Source organism: Dermacentor albipictus, chromosome 6, assembly GCF_038994185.2.
Source record: "Dermacentor albipictus isolate Rhodes 1998 colony chromosome 6, USDA_Dalb.pri_finalv2, whole genome shotgun sequence".
NCBI classification, from domain to species: domain Eukaryota; kingdom Metazoa; phylum Arthropoda; class Arachnida; order Ixodida; family Ixodidae; genus Dermacentor; species Dermacentor albipictus.
Genome location: NC_091826.1, coordinates 8,183,163 through 8,202,370, shown reverse-complemented (window position 1 = coordinate 8,202,370; position 19,208 = coordinate 8,183,163). Strand labels below are relative to the sequence as shown.

The following is a 19,208-nucleotide window of genomic DNA, read 5'->3' as shown; positions in this document are numbered from 1 at the left end:
TAATATTGCTCTAACCAAGTGTAAAGCATTTTAAACATTTATAAATCAACGTGTTGATGATTACACTCCTGCGAAAAATACACACCAGCAGCAAAGAATACACTTCGTTGCTGCTACTGTGTATGGTTGAGCTCTGTGCCACCAGGTGGCTGCACCGTGCAGACCGTTCACATTTGCCCTTCTGCTCATCTCGTGGCTCATCCCGGCACAGTCAAGCGGCCAGACCCTGTCCCCTTGCGCTTGCGTTTGCCCTAATACTGGACTCGCGGTTTGCAGGTCGCTAGGTTTGCAGTCCACAAGGCAACAAAGTCGAATCATAGTGCTCGCGAAAAGACTGAGACCGACTCTGACCGCGGAGCTCTCGTCAAAATGGAGTACGTTGTAACACAAGCAGACGACACTTGCTGTGTGCCGGAAGTGCTGAAGTGTACTAAAAAACTATTCTTGTGTATTCTCTTTAAGTTATTTTCTTTTTACAAAAACAAAGTAACTAACATTCCAACTATTACGAGCATCATTTGTTCACCATAAAGTTGGAAAAATTATCGACCACGCGCCCTGGTCAGCCAATCAGATAGCTCGCCCATGTGACGTAATATGGGTTATTTGCATCATATGGGTAGGGGCGGCTTAAAATTCCGCCGAGCAGTGCGCTGCGATCGGCAGCGATGGGTATTCTTAAAACCCTATAATAAATTACACGCTTTACGCAGAGCACTTGGATGCATCAATTAATGATCAGAAGAACCTACTCTAACGACTCAGTACGTTTGTAGAAAATCGCCAAAATCGTTTCAGGGTCCCTTTAAGCACACAAGCATTTTTGGAATCTGCCTCTACCTGGGTGCAGCTTTGTGACCTGGAATGAAAAGCCACACCCATCGAGATCGAGCTGCTGCAGTGGCGACATCACAGTAAAAGGTAATAGCGAAAAATTAAAATAATATGGCCATGCAACTTGCAACAAATCAGATAGGTCACCTGAAGCTTCTATTTCCAATTTTTCTGGTGTTGCATAGAAGGGCAAAAATCTTGAAAAGTGATAGTGTACGACTTTCATGCATAAACAATTGTGCATATCTACTTTTTTTTTAACCATGCAGATATTTAGCAAAAAGTTTTGAGCACGGAGAGCCCGGCGTTTTTGCAAAGGAGTTTCTAGGTGAGGTGGACACACTATGCTGCTAATAATGCGAGTTTCAGAAAATTAATTTTGAAAAATTCAGTCACTTTTTTATTAGTAACTTGGCGGCAGCCTTCTAAATGGCATATTTGGAGGCAGTCGCATGTGAACGCACACCCTTTCTTTTTCTAAATCTCGAAAATTGCACTTATTTTGAGATATTCATTACCGCGCTCAATTGAGTACAATCAAAACTTGGTGCATCCTCCTCCACATCAGGCGGCAGTGCCCTGTCAAGAAGTGTGGGACAAAGCTTAAATGATAGCCTGATATGGCACACTGACGCACATGCTTGCCAGGCAAAGTGTGTCGTATCAGCAGCTACAATGACTGGCCAAGATGTTCCCATCTGATGAGATAGCGGGACCTTCTTTTCTGCACTCCCAGCACACTCAGTTCCAATATTGCCTCGATTTACCAGTGAAATTCAATGATGAATATCTTGAATTAGGTGCAACTTTCAAGATTTTTAAGAAATGAGAGTGCATTAGAGGAATTCCTCTGCAAGAATGCCACATTTTCCACGCTCATAACTTGAAAACAAGAAAATCTGTAAGGTAATAAAAGACACCCTATACGTATACAGTGTGCATTGGAGCATTTCATGCAACCAATATTCAAGCACCTTCTGTCTACAAATAATTCATAAAGCAAATTTATGCATTAAAACTTGAATAAGTTACGAGCACTGGAAATGCAAACACTGTTACGAACCCTTGACACATGCCAGGCATTGTGTTGCTGCTCTCTGCGTAGGGCCTATGAATAAAAACCACCTTCAACATCGCACAGTAAGCTACTAATTGCTATGTGTAGGAAGACTTACAGTTCTTCAAATGCAATTATGACCTAGACATTCTAAAGCTTTTCTAATAATGTACTTTTAGTGAACAAGTCCCCAAAACTTGGAACAACTCTGAAGCTATAATGCCATTATTATCTGAAAGATGCACTACACATTTTTTTAACGCAGTAAGGAAACATTCATAATCGACAATGCCACCATAGACATGAGAGTCATAATATTGCACTGCGTGCAGCAAGGATAGCAAAATCTCGCACAAAAGATTAGTCTCTCCCGCAGCCTTTGAGGCCCCCTTTATTATGTCTCGCTTATGATGCCGTAACATAGTACGAAACCATGATGACGTAACTTATGATCGTGAGTTACTCTTGAAAGAAAGCTTGTGCACACATGCATATTCCGGCATTGTAACTCTGGAGTGCACTTACAGTAAGGACACTGTGAAAAGAAGAAAAATAAGGCCAACAGCAAGAACCAGGCAGCGCAGTGCTATTTGCACCTTCTCGGCTGTTGTCGGTTTAAGTCACCTTTGCTGCAGCAGAGTCGTGTTATGCGGCGAAGCATATTTATCATCATGCAGTGAAGCATATCTGAAGTTAAAGGAGACACTGTCACAGGGCCCCTGCGGGTGCTTATGGTTACCCGACACTAGCTTAAGTACTTATACTGTGACCTCTTCATGCATTTGGACAACACCAATCGCCATGTAAAAACCTCTGTGTTCACTGCTAATCTCGCCAAGAGCCTAAATTGTTCGAAACTACAAATTTCACCAAGTGGCAAACTTGGCAATGCTTCTGGAACCTCATTCTAAAGTACTTTAATACTACCAGGATGCTTCAATGTCAAACTGGATTAACAACCTGGGATGAAATTGCGCCAGCTTCTAACTTTCTGAATGTTTGCTTCACCTCCTACATCAGTGAGTAGGCAGTGTTCAATTGGCGCTCCCGCTTCACCAAGCAGATGACCGCTGACGAAAGCACAGTGAAGGCGAATAATGAGAGCGCAAGCAAACATTCAGAATGCGAGATCTCGCCCTTGGATTTAGAGAAAGGAAGGGTAATTTCATCACCAAGGAACCGAAGTATGCATTCAACAACAAAAGCTTCTGAACGGGCCACTTCCACATCAGCACTGCGGAAAGACTCTGATGAGCTTATCAACCAGCAGAAATTTTCACTCGTGGCAGAAATTTTCACTACCACAATCGCAGGTTCAAAGATATTTGCATGATGACATTTTGGTCCAAAAAGAAGATCCGTTTGAGCGATGGTGTAAGCGTGGTGCCTACTGTTGGCTCGGCTTGCGAAGAGCGACCTGCTGATACCAGACACTTAAGCAGCTCTTTTTGATGTCTGAATCGATGGTAACATGCACTAGGTGTCACTGCTCTTCGAACATGTTGAGCTGTTGTCCTTGCTTCGTGAGACATTAAGTAACTACAATTATGACATTGTCAAACAAAAGTGTTGTATTAGAGAATTTTGTTAACCACGAAGCATAATATCCCTGTACATTATTTGCTATGCAGTCTATGTAGTATAACTATTTTGCACCTCTGGTTGGTGAAAAGAAATGGATTTTTGCAAAACCAATAGTATTCATATTCGAAAAATATTCGCTTCGCACTTAGGTTTTATTATTCGAATTAGCTTTGAAATTAAAAAATTGATATTTCCACACCCATAGTTTTTACTCAAATACCTGGAGCATAAGTCATTTGAGGACGTAACTTCAGGAATAGCAACAGTATGCCACCAAAGAGTCAACACAGTTCAAATTTTTTTTACATTTTTTTACAATTGTTTCCTACTGTACATTCAATAAAACCATCTTAAGCCTCAATAATTGACTAAACTAAGCTTTGATAACAGCTGCATGCTTGGAACGAACGGTGCATGTTCCAGTCACTCTAGGGTAGCAGTTTAGGGTAAAAAATATCTGTTACTTAGGAATGCCACTTGGTGACCTTGTGCAGAGAAACCCCAGCTGGACTTTGCCATCTGAAGCTGCTGCGCACAATGGCTAATCACTGGCTTCTTTGGTCTTCTCGATGGCATCTACTTGCTTGAGAAGCTCGACCTCAATGACGTCTGACCACTGGCAGCACATATTTCTGTTTATCACAGATAAAAATTGCCTATGAGCTCTTATTTCGCCCAAAACACAGACTTTTGCCACATTTAAGAAAGTGGCACTCTCCAAGTCAGTGTGGTCAGCATGTCTGGCATGCTGCGTCAGAGTGGAGTTACTATCCTAAATTAATGTGCTACAGAGATGACAGAGAGGTTGGCAAAGAAGTTATGTGCCCAGACAGAAAGAATGATAATATTTATGTCTACTGCAATTCAAAGCCATCTATTTGAGCACCTTGCACCACCAGAGAAATCCTAATGGCTTCCTTTTTTTGCATCTCATAATGTGGGCGGTAACACCCCATTAAATGGTCCCTAAGATGGTTTTTGTCAACCCTGAGGAAATATCTCACAGAAAACTTGTAGACAGTCTTGATAAGTGTTGTCAGATTACCTTTCAATGTGTCCTTTATATGTGGTGATCGTGATTTCAATTCATGTGCAGCACTCACACAGTGTGCACTCCTTGCAGACATCTGTAACTAGTGGCAGTTTACCAGCATACTTGAAGGGAGGAAAAAAGAGCATGGCCACACCAACCACATCACAGCATGTGCATACATCAGATGACATTGTGGAACCTAATTCTATGTCAGCAGGAAATGCATGGCTGCTATCGCTATTTCGAGTGCAAATATTTGTCCCACGGGTACAGAGAAGTCATTATGGCAACCACATAATCCAGGCAGCTTAGTGCTGGGCAACTGCAATATTTATGAAGCAGCACACTGCATTCAAAGCCAGGCACTGTCACACTTGTCTGGGAAAATCGGTGCTTCTATACACAGGGGCTGGACCATTCCAAACCACAGTCACATTGGAACTCTGTCCACTCTCGTAGGGTGCATTTTCTGTGTAGTCACTGCCACTGCAGGAATCATTTTCTTCGAACTGCACAAACAGAAAATTGTAGCAAGGTGCTCTGCAGTGCTTGGTGCAAAGGCAGAACAGCCATGAGCCTTCTCCCATCCACAATTCAGAAATCCGCCAATACATAGATGGCTTACAGTGGCATCTCTACAGGCAGCACACACCACCTATATGCTGCCACTTAGATTGCAACACACTGAGGGTCTCCATGCCTTTATGTAAATGCTCAAATATACTACAGGACAGGATCTTTAGGGAATAAAGGTTGTTTCACGGTTTTCATATCTATGCTATGACAAAGCCAACTCCAACTGCACAGGTAGATATTGCTGTGGAAAATTAAATTTTACAGTTCCATGCACCACATTTTCCATACAGTACTATAGTCTGCAGGATCTAATTTGGGCTGAAAAGCCCCTCTCATTAAGCACCATGGCAAATTTTAGTTATAGGTACATTGGAAGTTGTAAGATGCCGTCAAGGGAGCATTTCCTCAAACAAATATTTCTAATTAGTTCATTATTAAAGGAAATGGAAGAAATTGAAATGTTGCATTTTCACGCTGCCAGGAGGCGAGTGCTAAAAGTGACGGCACTCAACCCCTTTGCCTCCAAGTGATCTTCCTTCTTCATCTTCCCCCATGACGAAGCCAAGGGTTCACGTCACACTCGCATGATGAGCCGTCTTTTCTTTCCTTTTTTTCTTCTCTTCCTTTTTTGCTGTGGGGCACACATTCAGGGATGGCATTTAACATTGGTTGGCTTACGAAAGTCACGTGCCATGGTTGGTGATATTGCAGGCAGCACGTTTTACATAGAGACATTTGTGCATGTAACCTTGACTCTGGCTGAAGCAGGGCTTCGTTGAGACCATGATGGCTTTTGTTTAAAATTTCAGTTGTTTTCCCACTGTGCATCATTTTGATAATTTGGAGACAGGATTGTTAATGTGTGATCTATGCACTGCACTTGTCGGTTTGCAACTTCCAATCTTGGTGAGACGCCTTTTCATATAACAAAGTGCAACTGAACTTCCTGAAGGCATTTGCCTCCTATGTTCAAGGGAAGCAGCCCACATCCGCATACCTTATTCACAGATGTCAATTCTTTTTTTGCTGCTGCTCCGTATTAAATATGGGAACCCAAGACTGTGGAAGTAGCGTGGGCTTGGTGGTCTGGAGCTTACCATTGGTTGTCGGATCGTGCCGCTGACTGCATTTTGCAGCGGCTCATGAGTGCCGAGGGGGCCAGGCAGGAGATACGGCAACAATTCAACGAGTAGCAATGAATGTTTACTTCACATTGTTACGGAGTGGTCAACTCTGCAAGTTTCCCGATGGTGAGCGACAGACATGCTAGTTTGCTCAAAAACTGAAGGCTGAAGTCCATTAGCGAAGACGTCCTTTATAGTGTTTGGAATACCCTCGCTCAAGGAGAGAGAAAACACTCTCCACGCTGGCGGCTGCCGCTCGATACATGGAAGTGTTCAACGAATTTTCTAACCCCCACTGGCTCAGTAGAAGGAAAGGCACTGACATGCGCATACACACACACACATCCACACAACGCTGGCATCTTCCCTGCCGAGGACGAAGAGAAAGAACGAATGCACACACGAAGCTTAATCGTCCCACTTGCTGAAGGGAGACAACACTGTGGAGACTAAGCAGACATCAGGGTGTTGTGCAAGCCGTGGGTAAGAAGGTGAAAATGCCTGCACAAATGATAAGGTCTTATTGCTATTGGGGCCTCCTAGGCGTTTTCCAACGGTTGCAGGCGGCTCGGCGTATCTAAAGGGTCGAGCCTTTCGCTGTTGCTTTGGTGGCGCGACACAAATCGTTGACCACACAGGCCAGTCATAACATCAGTTAGACTAGTTCTTGTGCACGCTCAAGGACACTGAGCTTGAACGACGCCGTGAATGCTCTGTCTTTTCAGTGCTATTAGAACTGTTCTTGTATTTTCTGTGTATACGAAGTCGATTATAAATCTCTTGTGCATTTTGCAACGTGGCCTTAAATATCCAAGCACTGAAACGCAGCCACATGATCAGAGTAAGCAGCATTCACTTGCATATCGTGAGTTGCCAGAATAAATTGAAAATATTGTGCTGCGACTATCATTACTACGTCATGAAGCAACCAGAAATGACAGTACCATGCTTCACAATGCGACTTTCATTTCTCCCCTGGTGCTCTTGTACTTCTCTGGTCCCCTTTCCACTGTGTAGAGCTCCCAGAAAAGCTTTTCTCAGGACAGGGGACCATACTGTGCGCTCAACCAGGTGGCACCCATCACCACAACATTGCCCCAATCAGTCTCACCTTGTCATCTCTCGTCCTGTCCAGTGACATTCTTCACATTTCAAGGATGAAGGTTTAGCACTGTGCTTCCGATGACTCTTTAGAGCTCTGGGACAGTGCTTCCGCTGCCAGGGATAATGCTACAGAACAGCGAGTCCACTGACGCAGGTACGCAATGTTTGAAGAGACAAAGATAAAACCTTGTGCAGGCTGTCCGACATGCATATAGTACATCTTTTTCTGCGCCTCTTTCTAAGCAACAATGCTTTCACTGGTGAACAGGAAGGCAGCCTTTGTTTCTTTTTTTCATTATCGTTTCTCAGTTTTACAAGGCCATAAAAAATAAGGAAAACAGAAAAGATTGCGAACCAGCCCTGCAATTTTCTTGAATTATTGGAAACGAATATGTGCGAACAGAGGATGCCAAATGAAATGAACAGCCAGGTGCAACAACAAGTGACATCATTCAGGTGGTGCAGGCGGTTTGGGAGGCCCATAAAATGCCTTAATAATGGGATTTATTTGAGCGTAAACATGGTGAGAAGGCTGCTTCTGCCTTGCAGTGGTGTAAAGACTGCTGCATGCCTGGAGGTTAAATGCTCATCATTCTATCATACATGGAAGTATTCCGACTATTTAGTGGAGGCATGGGAAAGCCACTCAAGCCTACATTAGCAAAATGTGTGGTACTGATTACAGCGAACGCACTCCCTCCATGTTCATGCAACCGAATGTAAACATACTGAAAGCTGAGGTGTACCTGACGAGTGTAGCATTGTGATGCTTGCCAACAGCCCATAGGACAGGAAAGGCAAATCCCTGTGCACGCATAGTGAATTCGTCACTACTGTGCATGCTCATTTCGGCAAACTGGCATAACAGATGTATTGTGAGTGCAATATGTGACTGTAAAGCATGTGGCGCGTCTTTGTCACCATAGCTTGAGCTTGGTGAGAATCAAGTGGTTTGATAAATGTACAACAGAGTCAGCAATGGTGGGACAGTTCTTAGAAACTTCACAGCATGCCCGTCTGCCTCTACAATGTAAAAAAAAAATTGGCTTTGATCCAAGAGCCAGATCTTTCTGACTGGGCAACATTCATGCACCAGCTTTGTCAGTTTTTTTATGCTCCCAGTACTTGTGCTGAGGTTGTGAGAAAGGCCTGGAGAGAGTATACAATTAGAGAATCATGTACCTCTTACATTGTGGATGTCCTGGAATTGTGCTAACGCATGAACACCACCACGTCTCAAAATGATCGAATGCGACATATTAAAGGCACAAGCACTGTTACCTTATACGCCCTTGGTATGCAGAACCCCAGCACCTTCAGCACTTCTAAGGAACCGCTTTATTCTTGCCGAGCTAGAGCTATGGCGAGGAAGAAGCGACACACTACGTACGGATGAGGAAGATGAAGGAAAGCCACATTGCGCTCACAATATCGCTAACGTGGTAGTTTCCCAAAGGAAGCGGTCACACCACTGCGTATTAAGTGTATGCACAGGGATACCCATGTCTTCCCTGTCCAAGGGATTGGTGGCAAGCACCACAGAGCAGCACTGGTCAGGTGCATTCCAGTTAAATTCTTAAGAATTGAGAAAAGGCCGATTCCACACAAAGCAACGACCTGACACCCTTGCCAACCAATATGTTGAACTGGCATTGAGTTTCAGGTGTTTGCGGCCACACATAGGTAAACCAATGGGCAAGGTTCTGACTGGTGTTGTAGAAGTCGCGGGGCGCTTTTTTCGTTGCGACGATAGATCGGATTCATTTACAAGTACTGCTCCAGGAGGGCACATGTAACCGGCAAACAGAGGCCTCAGGAGAGCATTAGATTATAATCAAGGAGGCGGCAGGGTACCCAAGGGGTAGCGGAGGGATCAAAACTGGAAGCAGGGCGGTCCCAAACTGGAAGCAGGTTATGTTGCCCCAACCCACGGACCACCCTGACTCCTGCTTTTTTGTCCGCGATAGCGGACAGCTGATCTTAAAATGCGTCAGAAAATTCGGGAAGTACGACTTACACACAGCCTACGGGCATCATAGATATACTACTAGCACGCGCAGGCCTCGGCGAGCCCCAACCCATGGACCAGTCCGGGTTCTAGCTCTGGTGTCCCCGTTACCGATTTGGTGCCCTGGAGACGCCGCCAATAATATGAAGTAGCGACACGTTGTTACTAGTAAAAAAACAACGCTACGTTCAGCACTGCCGCGCCCAACAACTTCTGCAACGCCTGTGAGAACTTCGCCAATCAATGGTTGTTCTTGGCAATACTTAGAATTTGTGAATTTTGTGTACCGTTCATGCTTAACTTTGTAGTGCACTGTGGCTTAATGAAGCACTACGCTTGCGTGTAGCATACGTACACATCTTACCTGATAGACAGTGAACGGGGTCTTGTACATATATCCGCTGAAGAAGAAAAGACTACACCTTCACATGTGTTAAAACGCATGCCAAACTTGAAAAAACAGACGTACAATGAACCTCCACACGTTAAAATCGCAAAAGAATCACTTAAAAGGCGAAAACTATTGAAAACTTCGCAAGCGCCACGGCAAGCGAAAATCCGCCATTGCTGCTGATATGGATGGATGGATGGATGGATGTTATGAGCGTCCCCTTTGGAACGGGGCGGTGGCTTGCGCCACCAAACTCTTGCTACTATGCTGCCTAATATCCTACCTAGGTTAACCCATGAGAAAAAAAAAAACACACTATGAACTACCACGTCCAAATTTTCTGATACCCTATTGCGAACTGTGCTTTTGTACGTCTCCGTCCTTTGTCGTTTCCCTACTTTTCTTCCACCAATCCTCCAATCGCCTCTTACTGATGTCTATTGCGGACCTGTTTGCTTTACCACTGCTCCCGCTGAACCCAAGGGCTTCAAGGAGGCCAGTGGTGCCTAAATCGACCGCTGGATAGATGTCTTCACATTCTAATAAAATATGCTCCGTCGTTTCCCTAGCTTTACCGCAGCAAGCACATGCTTCTTCTTCCTTCTTATATCTCGCTTTATACGTGCGTGTTCTAAGGCATCCCGATCTCGCTTCGAAAAGTAATGAGCTTCCCTTTGAGTTATCATAAATGGTTTCTTTCCTAATTTCGTTTTTTCCCCTTAAGTAGTTACTCATGGCAGGTTTCTTTTCCATTGCCGCCACCCATGAGATTAATTCAGCCTCTCTGACTTTCCGCTTGACCTTCTTTGTTGCTGTGTTGCCCACCCCACAGGCCGCATACTTGCTGGTAAGCTTCCTAGTTCTTTTCCTCCACTGTGAATCAATGTTTTGCCTGTACAGATACCTGAACACTCTCCCAGCCCATTTACTTTCCTCCATATTCCTCAGCCGTTCTTCATACTCAATTTTACTGCGAGCTTCCCTCACTTCAAAACTAGTCCAGCCCATATCCCCTTGCACAGCTTCATTTGTAGTCTTCCCGTGAGCGCCCAATGCGAGGCGACCCACTGACCTTTGGTTCCCGTCGAGTCCTGATTGTACCCCTGATTTAAAGCAAACAACCGCATTTGCAAAAGTAAGTCCTGGAACCATTACCCCTTTCCACATACCTCGGAGGACCTCGTACCTATTGTATCCCCATAGCGCTCTGTGCTTCATTATGGCTGCATTTCTCTTCCCCTTGACTGTTATGGTTTTTTCCTGTGTTTCCATATATCCGTTGCCTTCGTTTATCCATATACCAAGGTATTTATATTCTGTTACCCGAGGTATTTTTTGGCCCTGTATCTCCACTGTCTGTTCACTGTTTTCATTGAATTCAATAACACCTGATTTTCTAACACTAAATTTCAAACCTAAATTGTTGCCTTCCTGTCCACAGATATTAGCCAGACGTTGCAAATCACTTTGGTTGTTTGCGAGCAACACAATGTCGTCTGCATAAAATAAACCTGGGAGTTGCTGCTCTATTACTGTACCTGCCTGTTTGTATGAGAGATTAAACCCGATATTACTTCCTTCTAGCGCCCTCTCCATCCTCACCATGTACATCATAAACAGCAGCGGGGATAAAGGGCACCCCTGCCTCAGTCCCTTGTTGATATGAACTTTCTCCGCGCTCCTCATCCCTTCCCATTCAACGCAAACAGTATTTTCTAGGTAAATCTCTCTCAAAAGCTGTATACAATCGCTACCTAAGCCTTCCCCTTCCAGAATATCCCACAAAATGCTGCGGTCTACGTTGTCGTATGCTCCTGTAATGTCCAAAAAGGCCACATACAACGGTCTGCTTTCTGCTTTTGATATTTCAATACACTGAGTAAGAACAAACAAGTTATCATCCAAACGCCTACCTATTCTAAAGCCATTCTGAAGCTCTCCCAAAATGCCATTATTTTCTGCCCATGTTTGAAGCTTTAATTTGATTGCCTGCATTGCTAGCCTGTATATTACCGATGTAATGGTCAACGGTCTATACGAGTGGATTCTGTCTTTCTCCCCCTTACCTTTATAAATTAAATTCATTCTACTTTGTCGCCAACTGTCTGGTATTCGTCTATCTTTTAAAGTTTTTTCAACTGCTTTCACGAGAGCTTCCTTACTTTTTGGTCCCAGTTCATTTATCAGCCTAACGGGAACCTCGTCTAGCCCTGTGGCTGTGCGCTTAGGAATTTTCTCTTCCGCTTTCTTCCAGTTTAAATTTGTAAGCACTAGCTCCTTTCCCCCTTGGGTCTCTTTCATGCTCTTTTTTTCTTCAAATACAACCTCGTCCTTGCCTTGGAAAGATTCGGCTGTTACTTTTTGGATGTAATTTATTGCTGCTTCTCCTTCCAGTCTGTTTTCATCTTCGTCTAGGATATGTTGTTGTATTGTTGTTGATTTCCTGCCTAATAATTTTATGTGATTCCAAAATATTCTAGGTGCGGCCTTCTTTTTCTCACGTATTTCTGACAACCAACTTTCACTTTCACCTTTTAATTTTGCTTGCACCAGTATTTGAACCATAGACTTTTTCTCCCGGTATATTTCCCATTTACCGGTTACTTCATCTTGTGGCAACTGCGCCTTCTTTGCCTGCCTGTGCTCTCGAGATGCTTTCTGTCTTTCGGCGATCGCTTCTCGTATCTCCTTGTTCCACCAGCTTTTCGGTTTCTTTTTTCCTTTCCAATGAACGTGTTGTTTCCCTAATCAACATATTGATGTTGATTAGGCTGTCCCCTTGCGATCGAGTCGACAAGCGCGCGGAAGCGCGTTTCTTTATTCAATGTAGCCAAAATAAGTGAATAAAGAAAACTGTGCATCAACTCCAAATACACACACGCAAAAAAAATAGTCGGGATTCTCTATAGCGATGTTTCCAACCCCTTGACTGATATTTCATACAGCTCGTTGCATTAATTAAAATACCTGCAGTGCATTGTTTTCATAACGCGCAAAAAAAAAATTCTGCGCTTAAGTTTACCCGCACAAACACGCGCCGCAAATTCGTAGAACGCTACCAGTGCAGCCCCCACCCTTCAAGAATATATATAAAAGACTAGTCAATAATAATAGCATATAATTATAACGTGAGCGTCGGTGCAATCAATGGAGAATTCGATTTTATTTGTTATAGAAAATCAAATGCAATAGTAAACAATGGATAGAATTAAGCATACGGCTTCTTGGAGTCTAAAAAAAAATCTGCCTTGAAACTTGACATGGTGACGAGGCAAATTGTGGGTATACGATTGAAAATAATTGCTATAATGTGTTCGCGTATGAGTAAACTTCTCAAAAGGAGTTTCAAGTGCTTCCATGGTATGGCAAGCTTATATCTTGATTCATAAAGTTTTTTTTTATTCATATTGGTCAATTATGTTTAAAAAGAGAATTGCAAATCCCAATGGTTTTGTTTTTTACCGGGGGAACACAGAGTTGAGCCACTGTTTTGAAACAAACTTTTATTTAAAGGCAGTTACAAGTAACACCGACACCCTCACTCACGACAAAACAACTTTCACTTGCTGTGTCCAGACACTTGGTTCAAGTTGCATGTAATGCTTCATCTCCAAGCTTTGCGTGGTTTCTTAAAAGCATTGTGAAATCTACACGGTGTTTTTATTTTACACCTCCTCATCTCACAGCACAATATCTGAAATGCGTGATTAAGAAGAATCAGGCCAGCACATATTCACAGAAACGAACTCTTCACAGTGCAGTTGACAAGTGCAAAAATTACAGCAGAAACTGTCAGTCACATGATATGAGCAAAACATAACTGTTCTTTTTGCGGGAAAGCCTCAGTCCCATGCCGACATTAACCCATATGGTGGTCATCACTGGCAATGTTTGAAAGATTTTCATAAATTAGAGACTGAATGTCTGGAGTATTTATCATAAGGGAAGTAGAAACTCACACGCCTTCTAAACAGCACTTTGCAGTGCTAAATGCATGCTGGCTATTGATAGTAATAAATAGTATGACTGTTACAAATGTTAAACAAGACAAAAGCTCACTGGAATATGAAGGCTTGAAGTGATAAACAGTGTTTGGAGGGGGAATGTAGCTATAATGAACCTTTTGACAAAGATTTGTCTTCGTCAGTGCTGCAATTAAGTTCTGCACAGCAATCTTTATGCACGCTTAGCTCACCTTCGCACACCGTCAATGTAGGATGAAGAGGAGAATAAGATAGTGCGTAGAATGAAGTTGAAGTGTAGAAAAGAAATGGGGAGACAGTGAAAGAGAAGGTAGGAGCATTGTTGTAGATTATTCTTCCAAGGTTGCTCTTCCAAAAGAAAAAAAGAAAAATATTAAATGTGTAAGGAAGCATTGCCAATTATTATTCTGCCACCATAAGCACCATAAGGGATGCAATATTAAACTGATCTGATATGTAGAGTGGCCTAAAGCTTTCTGCATAGTCTTTACTATCATTATGACACTGTCTGCTGCAGCCAAATATGCAGAAGTTTTCATGGAGTGCTCATGACCAGAGCAACTTATCCAGACTGCACACAACACCACTGCATATACCCTCTATTTTGGTAATCTGAAAAATAAAAGTTTATTCAAATGGGCAATAAAGAACATCACATGGAACACAACATTTAGATCGAATTATGAGGCATGCCACAGTGCGGGACTCAGTATTATTTTGACCACCTTGGGTTCTGTGATGTGCACTTGAATTCAACTACATGCTTTTTTTTTGCATTTCACCACCACTGAAATGCAGCCACCTTTGCTGGGATTGAACCCGCAGGCTTGAGCTCAGCAGTGCAACATCTTGACTACTGCGCTACCGAGTGCTTACACAAATTTATAAGTAGCAAAACACATTGGAGGCTTTTGCACACTGAAACACTACACACCGTCCAATGCGCTTCCTATGTACAGACATACTTACCAGCGGCTCATATGACAAGCATGGAGGCGTGCTCTAGCACACTACTATCCAACAGCTCCCAAGTACCAGAGATAACCACTGGGTCTGTACCTATTTTCACAGAACACTTACCAGCAGCTCATACAACAAGCATGGAGGCATCTCTCGTGCTCTAACACACATACCATCCAGCTGTGACATATGGCTGCACACCACAGACAAAAACAGATGGGCTAATCATCAGAGACCACATGTCATGATTTGTTTATATGCATGCGCTCAACCTGCTTCTATAAGGCATGACAGCACAGCACTACTGCACCGCTTCTCTCTTCCTAACTGCACTGGAGGCTTGTTACCAGTAATCGTGCCCTGCTGACGTGGTTATCTCTTCAGTTTCTATGTTGCTGTCCCTAAGCCGTTATTTAAGGACTTCCTTTTGAGCTTCAGTGGGCCTTGAAAGGCTAGATGATGGCTGCGACAATCTAGGGTTTTTTGTAGAGTGAAATCTTAACAGGTGCACAACTTTTTTGTTGGCTGGTTCATTTGAATGGTCTGGCATCTTTCTTTTTGGGTCACTTTCACTTTCCACAAGCATGAAAACTGGCTCAAACAAATTGTTTGCCTTCTCACCCACACCCTCAGAGACTTCACCATCTAATATTGCCTGTCTGACTGAGTCCATTTTTGTTCTTAAGAGTGTTGAGCTTGACAGTGCTTTGGCTGCTTCCAGCTTTGTTATACTCCATACAATGTGCAATGCCCGACTTGCCTCACATGCTTCTTTGGGTGAGCTCTCATGGGCCTTGTTGCTGCTAGTTGGATTAGCGATGACCACACAGTGACTATGCTTGCACACACACTGCGCATTCCTTGCACCTCAAAGGACAGCAAGCACCATCTTTCACTTTTGACACTTTATATGAGAGCCCTTTAATAGACTGAGATGGCACAGTCCATATGCCATCTTCATTTATTTTGGCACAAGCTGCCATTTCACTGCCAGACCTGTGGTTCTTCTGAATTGTTCTCAGCTCCTTACCCTTTGCCCCTTTCATTATCTGGCTAGCCCCTTTGATTAAAAAATGATTTGTCAAGTCCATGAGGGCAGAAATTAGTTTGTCACCATGCTTATTCTGTTTTCTCTCCAGCATAGTATGCTTTAACGTCCTGTGCTTGCTCTCAAGGTGCATGTTAGTGTTGACAGCTGCTCTAGTCCTAAAGCGATAGGCCCACTCTTGCGGCCTAACTGCATAGTGGTCTTTGAAGTACTTGAGGAAGTCCCTCAGTTTTTCTTCCTCACTAGAAAGGAATTGCTTAAAATAATCTTCAAATGCCTTTTCCGCGAGGAACTCTAAGAGTAGCCACACACTATGGTAAACATGTGGCCTTAGCTGTCTCTCTACACACTCGAGTGTCTTCTTACGCCAATTGTTATCCACATGCCAGGCACAGAGAAGTTTCTGTTTTGCGGCACCCATGACCCTGGACCATGCTTTGTAGAATTGCGAGGCATCATCAGATATCAATGTCTTAGCGGCCACTTTTTTGGCCATGGCCGACTCCAGATATTTGAAGAATGCTGTCAAAGTTTGCTCGTTCATCTGGTTGCAGATGAAATAAGCTATAGCTACAACTGATGCTACTTTATCTAGCACCAGAAGAGTGGTCAGCTCAAACAGGTACTCTATAGTTCCATGTGTGGAGTCAAGACATACAGTCCCTGCAGGGCCCAATTTTTCTAGTAGCTCCTTCTGAGGCTCTGTCATCAGAACAAGAGCAAAGTCTGCTGAAGAAAATGTACCACTTGGGTCCACTGCACCTTGTGCCTTGTACAGGCAGACAAGTGTTTCACCTTTTTCTTTCATCACAAGCACCCACATGTCTACACTGACAGCGTCATTAGTGTGACAACGTTCAGGAGCAGCAATGTTAAACTGCCGTTTGATGTTATGCAGGGTTGAGCACTCTGCCAAGTGCACTGGCCTCAGCTTGGATGCCACAGATGTTCTTATTCGCTTTAGAATGGTTTTCATGGGCACACCCCTTTCTAGGTTCTCTGCTACGCTGGCCTTTTCCTTGTCACTCATTCCCAAGTGCTGAATTTCTGGTTTATGACCATAAGTGGTGCTTTCAGGTGTCGGACTCTGAGTGTTGTCCATTGTGATGGTAATAAATGAAAGACATATCTTACCAGACCTACAGCTCCCCTGACTTTTCTCCCGACGGTCACTATGACCTTCCTTTTTCCTTGCCTCGCCTGATCTATTACAGTAATAGTGGATCCTTGTCTCTCCACTGCCCAGCTTTTTGGGGTCCCTGGGCAAAATGAACCAGCAGTTTTGGCTACCCTCTTCTGCTTTCCGTTCATGAAATTCTGTAATAAAAGCACAATATAGCATTAGATTGTGACAAGTACTTTGGGGAGAGAGATGCAAACAAAAATAATCACTTTGAAGGCTTTGGAGACAGGCTAACGTAGCATTTATTTTACTCCCTCACCTTCAACTCGACTGTGTCATGAGGTCACCATTGATATTGCTCAAATTTCTGTTAAAATTGAATTTCAAATATGCAATGCGCCATAACTTCAAAAAATTTATCATATTAGTTTTGTTTTAATAAGAAACAAGTATGAAACTTAAGCGTGATCTATGCTCACTCCTTCCTCAATATTGAATCAGACTGTACATTCACAGCAATGCTATTACGATAAGACAAAGACGAACAGAGAGCACGTGGTGCAAGCTACGCCCTAGAACAGTGTGAATCCCTTCCCTCAGTTTCTTCTTGAAAAGCTCCTTCGTTTCAAGAAGAGCTTGAATTTTTACTGTAGATAGGGGCTTGGCGAGGGAGTGTTCCATGGTCACGCGGTTATGATCTGGCTTGGGCATGCGCCTGGTTCGAAGAGGCAGCATTATGTGTGATTTCAATAAACCAGTTGCTAGTCTGCGTTCGTCCTGTCTTCTTCTACGTTGGTGTCTTTTCCCAAGCGCAGTTTAAGTTCACAAAAAGATGTCTTACCAAGTAGCCTCCTAACACACTCTTCTTAAAGAAAAAAGGATTGCGCGTGCGTCAAATTTGGCTCTATTTTATGAAATCTACAACCAGAGTCCTTCAATTGAAGGACTGTGGTACTACTAAAGAATTTTCCCAAAGTACGCCGGGAGACCAAGCCGCTGACAGCCGCAATTGCAAGTGTATTGCGGTCGGCACTGAGGCGAAGACTGTACCACGCACGCAAGTAGCGCTAAGCAACGTGAGAACGCAGAGCAAATCCCTCCTCTCGTTTAAGAAAAAAAAAGAAGGGGGGAGGGTGCGCGAGCGTCAGATTTCGCTCTATTCTATGAAATGTACTACTAAAGAGTTTGCCAACAATACGCTGGGAAACCATCCCGGCGACATCCGCAAATTCAAGTATGGTCCCGGTTCTGCGTCTCTGCAGCATTGCAACGTGCATTGAGGCGAAGACTAGGCCACGCACGCATGTGGCACAGAGCAACGTCAGAACGCAGAACAGCTTACTCCTGTCGCTTAAAAAAAAGAAAAAAAGATGTGCAAACGTCAAATTTCACTCCACTTGCTGGGCAGGAAAGCAGACCATGCCAAACGTATGTCATGTAGCGCATCGCTGGGAGCGCGCACACATGACTATACCATATATAGATGGATAAACAAACAAATTATATTTAACGAGGATACAAACTTCAACATACCCCAAGGAAATAAATTAGGCACGTGCGCAAAAGATACTCTTCGCGAAACAGATGGAGAAAGAAAAAACAAAGGTCCGCAAGGTGTAAACAACTGCTTTTGGAGGCACACTGCGCAACAAGAAATTAAAAAAAGTCCGACATATAATATTGCGTATAAACGTCATTTGCTTACGATGACTGAGAATAAACTTAATAAAACTGTTCCTCACCCTTATTGTTCCGGAACACAGGTGCACGTAGTCAGCCTCGAAGTTGTGCGCAGCGATCTGGTGCACCGAATACTTCTCCAAATAAACGTTATTTCTCTCTCTCTTCTCCATTGTAGGCAGGGAAGTGCCACATACGTCGCATTTCATCAATTTCTTGACATCCACGGCCATTCTGTGAACGTTCCTGATGTGTTGCAGCATGTTCTTCCTCTGTATGAACAGTTTGCTGCAAAATTCGCAGCGACGATCGTCATCGCCGATGGCAGCTCGATCACAGACGTGCGCCATTCCGAAGCGGAGAGACGGCGTTTAGAAGCACGTGGTTTCTGCGTCATTGTACGCGCTAGGATTGTTGTATATTCCGGCAGTAATACAGGGAAGAAACCTCCCCAATCACGTGACACACTAGGTATTCAGTGGCCTCATAGAGACAGTTGGAAACCAACTTAGGGAACCAACATCCGGGAACGCAAGGTCACGTGGATGGTGCCTTCTATTGTTCACCGGCCTCAGCCGGCCTGCGGGGAAACGCATGTAATAAAATAATTCTTGGCTACGGCTCTAGACTGGGCGCTTGCTTTTGATCACACCAGGTATGTAAAATAAAGTACGCGCAATAATGATCGACGTACAAATTATTA

General features: G+C 43.7%; 1 protein-coding gene across 1 annotated transcript; it reads right to left on the bottom strand.

The window, feature by feature from the left end:
* Positions 1-13,199: 13,199 nt before the first annotated feature.
* On the bottom strand, positions 13,200-18,886 carry LOC135896452 (uncharacterized). The gene is made up of 2 exons (XM_065424830.2): positions 18,568-18,886; positions 13,200-17,019 (listed from the first exon to the last, which is right to left on the bottom strand). The coding sequence occupies exon 2, from the start codon at positions 16,802-16,804 to the stop codon at positions 15,488-15,490; it is 1,317 nt and encodes a 438-aa protein (XP_065280902.2). The 5' UTR covers positions 16,805-17,019; positions 18,568-18,886; the 3' UTR covers positions 13,200-15,487.
* Positions 18,887-19,208: the final 322 nt, after the last annotated feature.